This window comes from Oncorhynchus mykiss, chromosome 16, assembly GCF_057628025.1.
Source record: "Oncorhynchus mykiss isolate SJ-2025 chromosome 16, ASM5762802v1, whole genome shotgun sequence".
NCBI classification, from domain to species: Eukaryota; Metazoa; Chordata; class Actinopteri; order Salmoniformes; family Salmonidae; genus Oncorhynchus; species Oncorhynchus mykiss.
In genome coordinates, this window is record NC_143037.1 from 53,957,328 (window position 1) to 53,970,784 (window position 13,457).

Here is a 13,457-nt window from a genome sequence, read left to right on the forward strand (position 1 = left end):
TTGCACTTTTCGTACCAAAGTACGTTCATCTCTAGGAGGCAGAATGCGTCTCCTTCCTGAGCGGTATGACGGCTGCGTGGTCCCATGGTGTTTATACTTGCGTACTATTGTTTGTACAGATGAACGTGGTATTGCTCCCAAAGATGAACCAGACTTGTGGAGGTCTACAATTGTTTTTCTGAGGTCTTGGCTGATTTCTTTTGATTTTCCCATGATGTCAAGCAAAGAGGCACTGAGTTTGAAGGTAGGCCTTGAAATACTTAAAAAGGTACACCTCCAATTGACTCAAATTATGTCAATTAGCCTATCACAAGCTTCTAAAGCCATGACATCATTTTCTGGAATGTTCTAAGCTGTTTAAAGACACAGTCAACTTAGTGTATGTAAACTTCTGACCCACTGGAATTGTGATACATTGAATTATAAGTGAAATAATCTGTCTGTAAACAATTGTTGGAAAAATTACTGGTGTCATGCACAAAGTAAATGTCCTAACCGACTTGCCAAAACTATAGTTTGTTAACAAGAAATTTGTGGAATCGTTGAAAAACTAGTTTTAATGACTCCAACCTAAGTGTATGTAAACTTCTGACTTCAACTGTATATAAATATAACCACTTTTTTGGGGTAGGCACAAAACTACCTTCATACTTAAATAAATCGTAAATTGTTTCTTAAATCCGGCACCGGAGAACACCATCTTGTCTGTAAGAATCTCCCCTATCCACAGTGGGGTCCCATTAGTTTGTAGGCCAATCGGTTCGGACGCTTCCAAATAGAAGTTGGCACATCGACGGTACCGACTTCAGCCAAGTCTCCTGACACGGAGAGTGCCATCATGTTCGTGAGAGTCTTCCCTTTCTGTAGAGGGGTCATAATAGTTTGTAGGTCAAACTGTTCGGACTCTACAGACGTTTTCGTGAGAAGACCGATTTTCAGGATTTAAAATATTTGGGGTCTCATGGTCTGACAAACACCGCTCTAGCTCTGCCGCTGACTCCTCATGTAGCCTATTACCGGCAACTTCAGGAGAGTAATGGCAGAACCTGCAAAAGCCAGTAGGAGCAGAAGATGGATGGTCAGGTTATGTTTTTTTTCCATCTGGTTATCTTGATCTGTCTCTGTGCAGCATATGTTGCGTCAGTAGTTTGTCTGGTGTTGTGTCTCCGGGCAGCATATGTTGTGTCAGGGCCGTCCTGGCTGTTTATTTATTTGGATCTGAATGCGCCCCAATCTCTGCCCCTGATCTCTGAACGCTCCCCTATCTTGACGTGTCTCCGAAACGCTGATCTGTGTCTCCGCACAGCATATGTTGTGTCAGAGCCCTCCTGCTTGCTTGTTTGTTTGTTTGTGTTGTGTCTCTAAACACGCCCCTAACTTGTTGTGTCTCTGAATGCACCCCTGCATCTCTGTCATTCAGCATATGTTGCGGCAGGGCCGTCCAGCTGTACAGGCCACTCATGAGCTGGAGGTCATCACCACAGAGTACATGGGTGAAGGTGTGCCGGTGAGCCTGCACCGGGCCCCCAACCCGATCAGTGTCTTCACCACCATCAAAGGTCGGCTCCATCTGCGCCTGGGTAACGTGGGTAAGGACAAGAGCACTGCATTTATTACTGAAGTATATTAATCTACTATTCAATGCCGATTTAATTGGGTTACAATTGTAACCAGGTATCAATAACAGGAAACTTAAACTGGAACAGTGAAATGGTACGGTTGGTGAGGCATTGCGCTCCACAAAGAGTGAAGGTAGAAATGAAGTAGCCTAAGGAAGGAAGTAAGTATTAAGAAAAGTACACCTACTCTATTTACCCTCAATAGATGGTTGGCTGAAGTTTAGGAAGAGCACACTCATACTGTCTACCAGGACAATATGGATAGGGATAAGGAGTCTAGAGAGCACACATACTGTCTACCAGGACAATATGGATAGGGATAAGGAGTCTGGAGAGCACACTCATACTGTCTACCAGGACAATATGGATAGGGATAAGGAGTCTGGAGAGCACACTCACTGTCTACCAGGACAATATGGATAGGGATTATGAGTCTGGAGAGCACACTCATACTGTCTACCAGGACAATATGGATAGGGATAAGGAGTCTGGAGAGCACACTCATACTGTCTACCAGGACAATATGGATAGGGATAAGGAGTCTGGAGAGCACAATCATACTGTCTACCAGGACAATATGGATTGGGATAAGGAGTCTGGAGAGCACACTCATACTGTCTACCAGGACAATATGGATAGGGATAAGGAGTCTGGAGAGCACACTCATACTGTCTACCAGGACAATATGGATAGGGATAAGGAGTCTGGAGAGCACACTCACTGTCTACCAGGACAATATGGATAGGGATAAGGAGTCTGGAGAACACACTCACTGTCTACCAGGACAATATGGATAGGGATAAGGAGTCTGGAGAGCACACTCATACTGTCTACCAGGACAATATGGATTGGGATAAGGAGTCTAGAGAGCACACTCATACTGTCTACCAGGACAATATGGATAAGGAGTCTGGAGAGCACACTCATACTGTCTACCAGGACAATATGGATAGGGATAAGGAGTCTGGAGAGCACACTCATACTGTCTACCAGGACAATATGGATAGGGATAAGGAGTCTGGAGAGCACACTCACTGTCTACCAGGACAATATGGATAGGGATAAAGAGTCTGGAGAGCACACTCATACTGTCTACCAGGACAATATGGATAGGGATAAGGAGTCTGGAGAGCACACTCATACTGTCTACCAGGACAATATGGATAGGGATAAGGAGTCTGGAGAGCACACTCATACTGTCTACCAGGACAATATGGATAGGGATAAGGAGTCTGGAGAGCACACTCATACTGTCTACCAGGACAATATGGATTGGGATAAGGAGTATGGAGAGCACACTCATACTGTCTACCAGGACAATATGGATAGGGATAAGGAGTCTGGAGAGCACACTCACTGTCTACCAGGACAATATGGATAGGGATAAGGAGTCTGGAGAACACACTCACTGTCTACCAGGACAATATGGATAGGGATAAGGAGTCTGGAGAGCACACTCATACTGTCTACCAGGACAATATGGATTGGGATAAGGAGTCTAGAGAGCACACTCACTGTCTACCAGGACAATATGGATAGGGATAAGGAGTCTGGAGAGCACACTCATACTGTCTACCAGGACAATATGGATAGGGATAAGGAGTCTGGAGAGCACACTCATACTGTCTACCAGGACAATATGGATAGGGATAAGGAGTCTGGAGAGCACACTCACTGTCTACCAGGACAATATGGATAGGGATAAAGAGTCTGGAGAGCACACTCATACTGTCTACCAGGACAATATGGATAGGGATAAGGAGTCTGGAGAGCACACTCACTGTCTACCAGGACAATATGGATAGGGATAAAGAGTCTGGAGAGCACACTCATACTGTCTACCAGGACAATATGGATAGGGATAAGGAGTCTGGAGAGCACACTCATACTGTCTACCAGGACAATATGGATAGGGATAAGGAGTCTGGAGAGCACACTCATACTGTCTACCAGGACAATATGGATAGGGATAAGGAGTCTGGAGAGCACACTCATACTGTCTACCAGGACAATATGGATTGGGATAAGGAGTCTGGAGAGCACACTCATACTGTCTACCAGGACAATATGGATAGGGATAAGGAGTCTGGAGAGCACACTCACTGTCTACCAGGACAATATGGATAGGGATAAGGAGTCTGGAGAGCACACTCACTGTCTACCAGGACAATATGGATAGGGATAAGGAGTCTGGAGAGCACACTCATACTGTCTACCAGGACAATATGGATTGGGATAAGGAGTCTGGAGAGCACACTCACTGTCTACCAGGACAATATGGATAGGGATAAGGAGTCTGGAGAGCACACATACTGTAACGAAGTACAGACTTGGATGGGAGCACACAGTAGTAAAGCTTGATTGAATTTCACATACGTTACACTGTGTGCTTGGGTGACATTGGATTGTAGTCTATGTGCTGGACTTTCGGGACACGACGCCCACTTTTCAAGCAGTCATCCAATTGAAGTGTTTTAGCCCCACAGTGTCACGGCAGCTGTCGATAGTTTCGCCGTTCGTTGTCGGAATAAATAATACCCACTCATAAACAGTACATATCACCGTTGGGCCTCGAAAAGCCCAATTTTCCGACAGAGTAATTGTGGTTCTAATACGACTCGCTTCCTCCCTGCTTATCTCCTAAAGCAGGGTAAGAGCGCGGTGAGAAATTGGAAACGTCTGGCATGTAATTTCCAATCAAGACTTAGATATCCATCAGGCCTGGCTTTGTCTCCCAGCAGCCGACAGTTGGAATCAATTAACAGACGAGGATGCCCATGAATCAGCCCTGTGCACACCGAGCACCTCCATCTCTCTCTGTAGCGCTCTCTCCTTCTATCCATCCATCCATCTTTCTCTCTCTCTCTCTCTCTCTCTCTCTCTCTCTCTCTCTCTCTCTCTCTCTCTCTCTCTCTCTCTCTCTCTCTCTCTCTCTCGCGCGCGCTCTCTCTTTAGCTACCTCTCTATCACTTCCTCTCTCCCCGTCTCTGAAGCTCTCTTTCTAGCTCTATTTCACTCCATCCCTACCTTACTCACTCTCTCTCGCTCGCTTCCACTCTCTATCTCACTCCATCTCTCTTTCTCTCTCTTGCTAACTCCAATTCTCTCTCCAACCCCCCCGTCCCCCGTCCCCCGTCTTCCTCTGTTGGCTCTCATCAAGCCTTAATGAATCTCTCATCTTATTTGTTCCTCTGTGAGAGATGGTCATTAGCGTGTTTGAAGGAGAGCTGGAATTTACCTACTGCCAAGACAGATGGAGGTGGTGGAGAGATTATGTTCTGTTAGTGAAGCTCACCAGGGCCCCTATCTCTCGGCACAGTACCCCAACAACAATGGGGTTGCGAGAGAGAGGGGTGGGAAGAGTGAGCTAAAGAAAGAGAAGAAAAGAGCGAGACTGAGAGAGATCGAGGAGGTGGTGGGAGAGAAGACAAAAAAAGTAAAGAGAAAATAGTGGGGAGTGTTTGACGGTTGGGCTAACGTGCGCTAATGTGATTTGCATGATGTTGTAAGTAACTAGAACATTTCCCAGGACATAGACATGTCTTATATGGGCAGAAAGCTTAAATTCTTAGTAATCTAACTGCACTGTCCAATTTACAGTAGTTATTACAGTGAAAAAAATACCATGCTATTGTTTGAGGAGAGTGCACAAGAACAAAAAAATGTATCACGGCAACTGGTTTGTTACATTCACCTCTGAAGGTAAATAATGTACTTACATTCAGTAATCTTGCTCTGATTTGTCATCCTGAGGTTCCCAGAGATAAATGTAGCATAGTTTTGTTTGATAAAATCTATTTTTATATGCAAAACTAGATGTGTGAAGGTTAGTGTCTTTTCAGTAGGGAAGCTAATCCATTAACTATCCATTATTTATGACATTCCTGGGAGTGTGTAAACTAAAAACAATTATTACCATATCATATTTGTATGTTCTCTATAGTTATGTACTTGAGAATGTATAAATTGACCAATTTGGCACATTTGGGCAGACTTGATACAACATTTTGAAAAGTAATGCAATGGTTCATTGGATCAGTCTAAAACTTTATGTAAAACATACTGTGTCCATAAAACGTTTATAGGTTAAGAACTTTTGTAAAAGAGCACAGTTTGAAAGAAATGACAAATAGAAATCAAATTGGATGGACATCAGAAATAGATGGGAGAAGTTGACGGTAGAGGAAGGACATGAGTAAAAACAAACATAAGAGAACTATTGTAAAATAGACTGTGTCCATAAAATGTATGTATAAGCTGGAAGTAGAGGCTTAAGCGGTGTTGTTCAGCAGTTTACACCAATTAGGGGAGGGGTGGTAGGGTTAGAAAGTAAGATGGAAAATATATAAATTTTTGAATATGTATTTATATGCGTCTGTGGGTGGGTGGATGTACAGTTCACATCAAAATTCTTAAATAACAAATATGGAATCATATTTTAGATCCTTCAAAGTAGCCACCCTTTAAAGTAGAGTGATGGAGTGCTGCATCAGATGACCTGGCCTCCACAATCACCCGACTTCAACCCAATTGAGATGGTTTTGGCCGCAGAGTGAAGGAAAAGCAGCCAACAAGTGCTCAGCATATGTGGGAACTACTTCTAGACGGTTGGAAAAGCGTTCCAGGTGAAGCTGGTTGAGAGAATGCCAAATGTGTGCAAAGCTGTCATCAAGGCAAAGGGTGGCTACTTTGAAGAATACATGATTCCATATAGGTAAGTTCATAGTTTTGATGTCTTCACTATTATTCTACAATGTAGAAAATAGTAAAAAATCAAAACCCTGGAATGAGTAGGTGTGTCCAAACTTTTGACTAGTACTGTATATATTGGAAGTGACGGAAGTGATGCAGTTGATGAAAGCTACAATCTATCAGCAATATTAAAGCAATCAACCCCCCCCTCCAAAAAAAATAAAAAATAATATATTAAAAAAATAAAATACAGCACTTACAGTTGACTGGGGCAACTCTAGCATGGCAGAAATTTGACAAACTAACTTGTTGGAAAGGTGGCATCCTATGACGGTGCCACGTTGAAAGTCAATGAGCTCTTTAGTACAGTCCTTTCTACTGCCAATGTGTGTCTATTGAGATGTCATGGCTATGGGCCCAATTCTATACACCAGTCAGCAACGAGTGTTGCTGAAATAATCAAATGCACTAATTTGAAGGTGTGTCCACATACTTTTGCCATGTTGTGTACATTCGAATGAGCTACAGTATGTAAAGAATACAGTATATGGAAACAGTGTGTGTATACACAGAGTGTCTGGAAGACTTTCATTATCCAAGGAAAATATATCAAACATCAAATGATATCCGTTTTAATTATCACGAGCATGGATTTGTATTTATTTTGGATCCCCATTAGCTGCTGCCAAAGCAGAATTAAGGCAGTTTTATACACTTTTGAAAACATTACAATACTTTCATATATTTCACAAAACACTGTGTGCCCTCAGGCCCCTACTCTACCACTACCACATATCTACAGTACAAAATCCATGTTTATGTGTGTGTGTATGCATGCATGCATCTGTGCCTATGTTTGTGTTGCTTCACAGTCCCCACTGTTCCATAAGGTGTATTTTTATATATATTTTTTTAAATCAAATTTTACTGCTTGCATCAGTTACTTGATGTGGAATAGAGTTCCATGTAGTCATGGCTCTATGTAGTGCTGTGCGCCTCCCGTAGTCTGTTCTGGACTTGGGGACTGTAAAGAGCCTAAAGGTCGACCGATTAATTGGAATGGCTGATTAATTAGGGCCGATTTCAAGTTTCCATAACAATCGGAAATCTGTGTTTTTGGACCTTTATTTAACTAGGCAAGTCAGTTAAGAACACGTTCTTATTTTCAATGACGGCCTAGGAACGTTGGGTTAACTGCCTTGTTCAGGGGGTGAACGACAGATTTTTACCTTGTCAGCTCAGGGATTCAATCTTGCAACCTTACGGTAAACTAGTCCAATGCTCTAACCACCTGCCTCACGAGGATCCTGCCTGTTACGCGAATGCAGTAAGAAGCCAAGGTAAGTTGCTAGTTAGCATTAAATTTATCTTGTAAAAAAACAATCAATCAATCAATCATAATCACTAGTTATAACTACACATGGTTGACGATATTACTAGTTTATCTAGCGTGTCCTGCGTTGCATATAATCGATGCAGTGCGCATTCTCGAAAAAGGACTGTCGTTGCTCCAAAGTGTACCTAACCATAAACATCAATGCCTTTCTTAAAATCAATACACAGAAGTATATATTTTTAAACCTGCATATTTAGCTAAAAGAAATCCAAGTTAGCTGGCGATATTAACCAGGTGAAATTGTGTCACTTCTCTTGCATGCATTGCACGCAGAGTCAGTGTATATGCAAAAGTTTGGGCTGTCTGGCTCATTGCGAACTAATTTGCTAGAATTTTACGTAATTATGACATAACGTTGAAGGTTGTGCAATGTAACAGCAATATTTAGACTTAGGGATGCCATCCGTTAGATAAAATACGGAACGGTTCCGTATTTCACTGAAAGAATAAACATATTTTTTTCTCGAAATGATAGTTTCCCGGATTCGACCATCTTAATGACATAAGGCTCGTAATTCTGTGTGTTATTATGTTATAATTAAGTCTATGATTTGATAGAGCAGTCTGACTGAGCGATGTTAAGCACCAGCAGGCTCGTAAGCATTCATTCAAACAGCACTTTCGTGCGTTTTGCCTGCAGCTCTTCGCTGTGCTTCAAGCATTGCGCTGTTTATGACTTCAAGCCTATCAACTCCCGAGATTAGGCTGGTGTAACCGATGTGAAATGGCTAGCTAGTTAGCGGGGTGCGCGCTAATAGCGTTTCAAACGTCACTCGCTCTGAGACTTGGAGTGGTTGTTCCCCTTGCTCTGCATGGGTAACGCTGCTTCGAGGGTGGCTGTTGTCGTTGTGTTCCTGGTTCGAGCCCAGGTAGGAGCGAGGAGAGGGACGGAAGCTATACTGTTACACTGGCAATACTAAAGTGCTTATAAGAACATCCAATAGTCAAAGGTATATGAAATACAAATCGTATAGAGAGAAATAGTCCTATAATTCCTATAATAACTACAACCTAAAACTTCTTACCTGGGAATATTGAAGACTCATGTTAAAAGGAACCACCAGCTTTCATATGTTCTCATGTTCTGAGCAAGGAACTTAAACGTTAGATTTCTTACATGGCACATATTGCACTTTTACTTTCTTCTCGAACACTTTGTTTTTGTATTATTTAAACCAAATTGAACATGTTTCATTATTTATCTGTGGCTAAATTGATTTTATTGATGTATTATATTAAATTAAAATAAGTGTTCAATCAGTATTGTTGAAATTGTCATTATTACACATAAATAAATAAAATCTTCAGATTAATCGGTATCAGCTTTTTTGGTCCTCCAATAATCGGTATCAGGATCAGCGTTGAAAAATCATAATCGGTCGACCTCTAAAAGAGACCTCTTGTGGCATGTCTTGTGGGGTATGCATGGGTGTCAGTCGCCATTTTGAATCCAAAATAAGTGACCTACGTGATTCGTATAGATCTGATGAGAAAAGTTTTTTGGGGGGGCTTTGGATACCTCCTGGCTGTAAGCGAACAAATGATACACGTTTTGAGAAATACTGGCTGAATCCAAGGCTCAGCCAATCGTTCACATAACAGAATGCAGTGCAGCACGCGACTGAAGAGAGAAGAGACAACCAACTTGCTAGTTACAGCATCAGCGTGCGCTCGAGGGACAGCGGAGAGTAGATAGGCAGCTTGCCAGTTACAGCAGCATGTCCAATGAACTATAACGAAGAGGTAACGTTTGGTGAGAAGCCTGACCACAGAGACCGGGTGAGAAGGTGATGAAGCGTACTTCATCAGCTGTAAATAAAAAACAACTGGCATTTGGAAAGTTTGAGGTGAGGGAGAAAGTGTGGTGGAACAAGTATTGTTAGCATTGTTAAGTATCTTGCTAACTGGATTTAACTCTCCATTAGCAAGCCAGAGAAATGTTGAGCAACATTAGCGAACTTATCTGATCAAATAATTGAGTTCATGGTGTGAAATTTAGCTTATTAATAAAGTCAGCTAACGTTACATCAGATGAGCTAACATTAGTAACCTAACCAATTCGCTATAGTGTTAACTGGTATACGACTCCTTGCCGTTCCTCACGTTATAACGCATTCGTTGCTTACGGTACTCTGGCAATCTGTGTGAAATGTTAACTAGTTAACTAGCCAATGAACTAACTACTATCTGTGAACTAATGTTTTCCCTCTATAATTTGTGGTTAATTTTCAGAATGAGAGAATTAGGTGAAAAGTAGGCGTTGCTTGTTACTAAACAAGTGTATCTGGAGCTGGGCCTGGCTTAAGATGGATGCCACCATAGAGGTGAAAGGAACACCATAGACTTTCCCTCTTTCTCACTTTTTTACAGTGGATAAGAAGGGGTATGCCAGCTGTACTCTCTGCCTGAAAGAGATCAATTATTCCAACAAAGGGTGTCATGCTCTGCTGGCACATTGTAGAACAGATGTCCATAGGCAGAAAGTGTATAATGTGCAGTGTAGCCCAAAGATGATGCTTTTGTTGTGTTGCATTTGATAGTAACACGTGTGTGAGTGAGGGGGGATTATAAAAGGTTTTACTCAGTGAACGTTATTTTTAAACACACGTAGCATTGTGCACTTGATCGATGTCTACTATAGTGGCCACTATAATGGAGCAAAAATAGAATGCATGTTTGTTTCATTCGATTTCTTCTTCAAGATGTGCAATATTTAGATGTGTGTGGTCATAAGCGTTCTATTATAAAGGCTGTCATGGCTAACTGAAATATTTAGTGGATTGTTTTTTCTCAAGACTTGTAAAGTCTAGGCTAGAAATTACATTGGATTGCTTTCTTTACATTTTTTACCTGTGAGTTAGGTTTACATTAACCACTTTATTTTACACACAGATTCTGATCATGTAGATAATATTTTTTGTTGTTTAATTAGTTAATCTGCATTTCCCCCAAGCAGGGATGAATGTTTTTTGCATATTTCACCAGTTGTCATCCCTGAATTTAGTTTAGTGAATGGTTTGTCCCAAATACAGTGCTTTTAGTTTTAGAAATATTTAGGACTAACTTATTCCTTGCCACCCACTCTGAAACTAACTGTCAACTTAAGTGTTGCAGTCATTTCAGTCGCTGTAGTACTGACATGTATAGTGTTGAGTCATCTGCATACATAGACACTCTGGCTTTACTCAAAGCCAGTGTCATCTCATTAGTAAAGATTTAAAAAAGTAAGGGGCCTAGTCAGCTGCCCTGGGGAACTCCTGATTCTACCTGGATTATGTTTGAGAGGCTTTCATTAAAGAACACTCTGTGTTATTATAGAGAGTGAACACTTTATCCATAATATGGCAGGGGGTGTAAAGAAAGAACACATACGTTTTCCCAGCAGCAGACTATGATCGATAATGTCAAAAGCTGTACTGAAGTCTAACAAAACAGCCTCCACAATCTTTTTATCATCAATTTCTCTCAGCCATTCATCAGTCATTTATGTAAGTGCTGTGCTTGTTGAATGCCCTTCCCTACAAGCATGCTGAAAGTTTGTTGTCAATTTGTTTACTGTAAAATAGCATTGTAACTGGCTGATTGGTTGGCTATTTGAGCCAGTAAAGGGGGCTCTACTATTCTTAGGTAGCGGAATTACTTTTGCTTCCCTCCTGGCCTGGGGGCACACAAATTCTTGTAGGCTTAAATTGAAAATATGGCAAATAGGAGTGGCAATATCGTCCGCTATAATCCTCAGTAATTTTCCATCCAAGTTGTTAGACCCCGGTGGCTTGTCATTGTAGATAGACAACAATCATTTCCCACCTCTTCCACACTCACTTTACGTAATTCAAAATTACAATGCTTGTCTTTCATAATTTGGTCAGATATACTTGGATGTGTAGTGTTGGTGTTTGTTACTGGCATGTCATGCCTACTGCCTACTTTCTACTTCTTTTTATTCAGTTTAGTCACATGATTTCTCAATTTGCAATACGTTTGCCAATCTGTTATGCAGGCAGACATTTTTGGCATTCCTTTTGCCTCATTCTTCTCAACCATAACATTTTTTAATTCCTCATCAATCCACGGTGATTTAACAGTTTTTACAGTCATTTTCTTAATGGGTGCATGCTTACTAGTAACTGAAATAAGCAATTTCATAAATCTTTCAAGTGCAGTGTATGTTTGCTCCTCATTATACACCACGGACCAACAAATATTCTTTACAACAACAAACTTCTTGTATGACCTCTTATATACTATATTTGGCTCAGCTTTTGGAACTTTGCTTTTCCTAGATATGGCTACTGTATTTTGATCACTACATCAGATTAGATTTGGATACAGCTTTCAAGCAAAACATTTTTTGAGAAGTGAGAACTTAGATATGGTCATTTTCACTTTTTTATACTTTCACTTTTTTTCATAGAATGTTTGTGGATGACGTAGAGTAAGCAATCTGTGAAAATTCTATTGTAATATAGAGTGTGAAAGTGGCTGTGTGTTTGGACAATTAATAGACACTGCAGTAAATTAAACCTAATAAAAACATCTGTCTTGTCCAGGATCGGACTATACAACGACCGGTGTGCAATATCCAATCAGAGCTACAGTAGGCCTATATGCATATAAGCCATTTGTCACATGGGCCTGCCATAATTAATTTTGAACTGGACTTAAGGCAGTAGCAACAGCTACTGAAAGCATTCACCAAAAGCCACAAAATACTCCTGAATGGATATCTGCAACTATGTAAATACCAAGGCAGTCCTCATACATTTGTTAACTTTACAGTCCTATTGATCAAACAACCATGAACACGTAGGCCATCTCTCCTTCAGTTGCGTATGCACATCAACAACAAGATCAACAACTTATGTTAGCCAGAGCGAGGTGAGCTACAATCTTAACAAGGGAACCATAGATAAATCCTCTCAAAGTTTTTCAGCTTGTGAAGAAACGTCCCCCTTTCAGGACTCTGTCTTTCAATGATAATTCGTAAAAATCCAAATAACTTCACAGATCTTCATTGTAAAGGGTTAAAAACACTGTTTCCCATGCTTGTTCAATGAACCATGAACAATTAATGAACATGCACCTGTGGAACAGTCGTTAAGACACTAACAGCTTACAGAGGCAAATAAGGTCACAGTTATGAACACATAGGACACTAAATAGGCCTTTCTAGTGACTCTGAAAAACACAAAAAGAAAGATGCCCAGGGTCCCTGCTCATCTGCATGAAAGTGCCTTAGGCATGCTGCAAGGAGGCATGAGGACTGCCAATGTGGCCAGGGCAATAAATTGCAATGTCTGTACTGTGAGATGCCTAAGACAGCGCTACAGGGAGACAGGACGGACAGCTGATCGTCCTCGCAGTGGCAGACCACTTGTTGCAACACCTGCACAGGATCGGTACATCCGAATATCACACATGCGGGACAGATACAGGATGGCAACAACAACTGCCCGAGTTACACCAGGAACGCACAATCCCTGCATCAGTGCTCAGACTGTCTGCAATAGGTTGAGAGAGGCTGAACTGAGGGCTTGTAGACAGTTGTAAGGCAGATCCTCACCAGACATCACCGGTAACAATGTCGCCTATGCGGACAAACCCACCGTCGCTGGACCAGACAGGACTGGCAAGAAGTGCTCTTCACTGACGAGTCGCAGTTTTATCTCACCAGGGGTGATGGTCGGATTTGCGTTTATCGTCGAAGGAATGAACGTTACACCGAGGCCTGTACTCTGGAGGGGGATCGA

The 13,457-nt window shown here is 41.6% G+C and overlaps 1 protein-coding gene across 2 annotated transcripts in view; it reads left to right on the forward strand.

Annotated features, from left to right (window-relative positions):
- nphp4 (nephronophthisis 4) overlaps positions 1-13,457 on the forward strand; it is a 193,594-nt gene that overhangs the window by 138,161 nt on the left and 41,976 nt on the right. For both annotated transcript variants that reach the window (XM_036947178.2, XM_036947179.2), the window contains exon 17: positions 1,421-1,589. In XM_036947178.2, the coding sequence (XP_036803073.1) occupies positions 1,421-1,589 (169 nt within the window). The remainder of the gene's footprint in view (positions 1-1,420; positions 1,590-13,457) is intronic.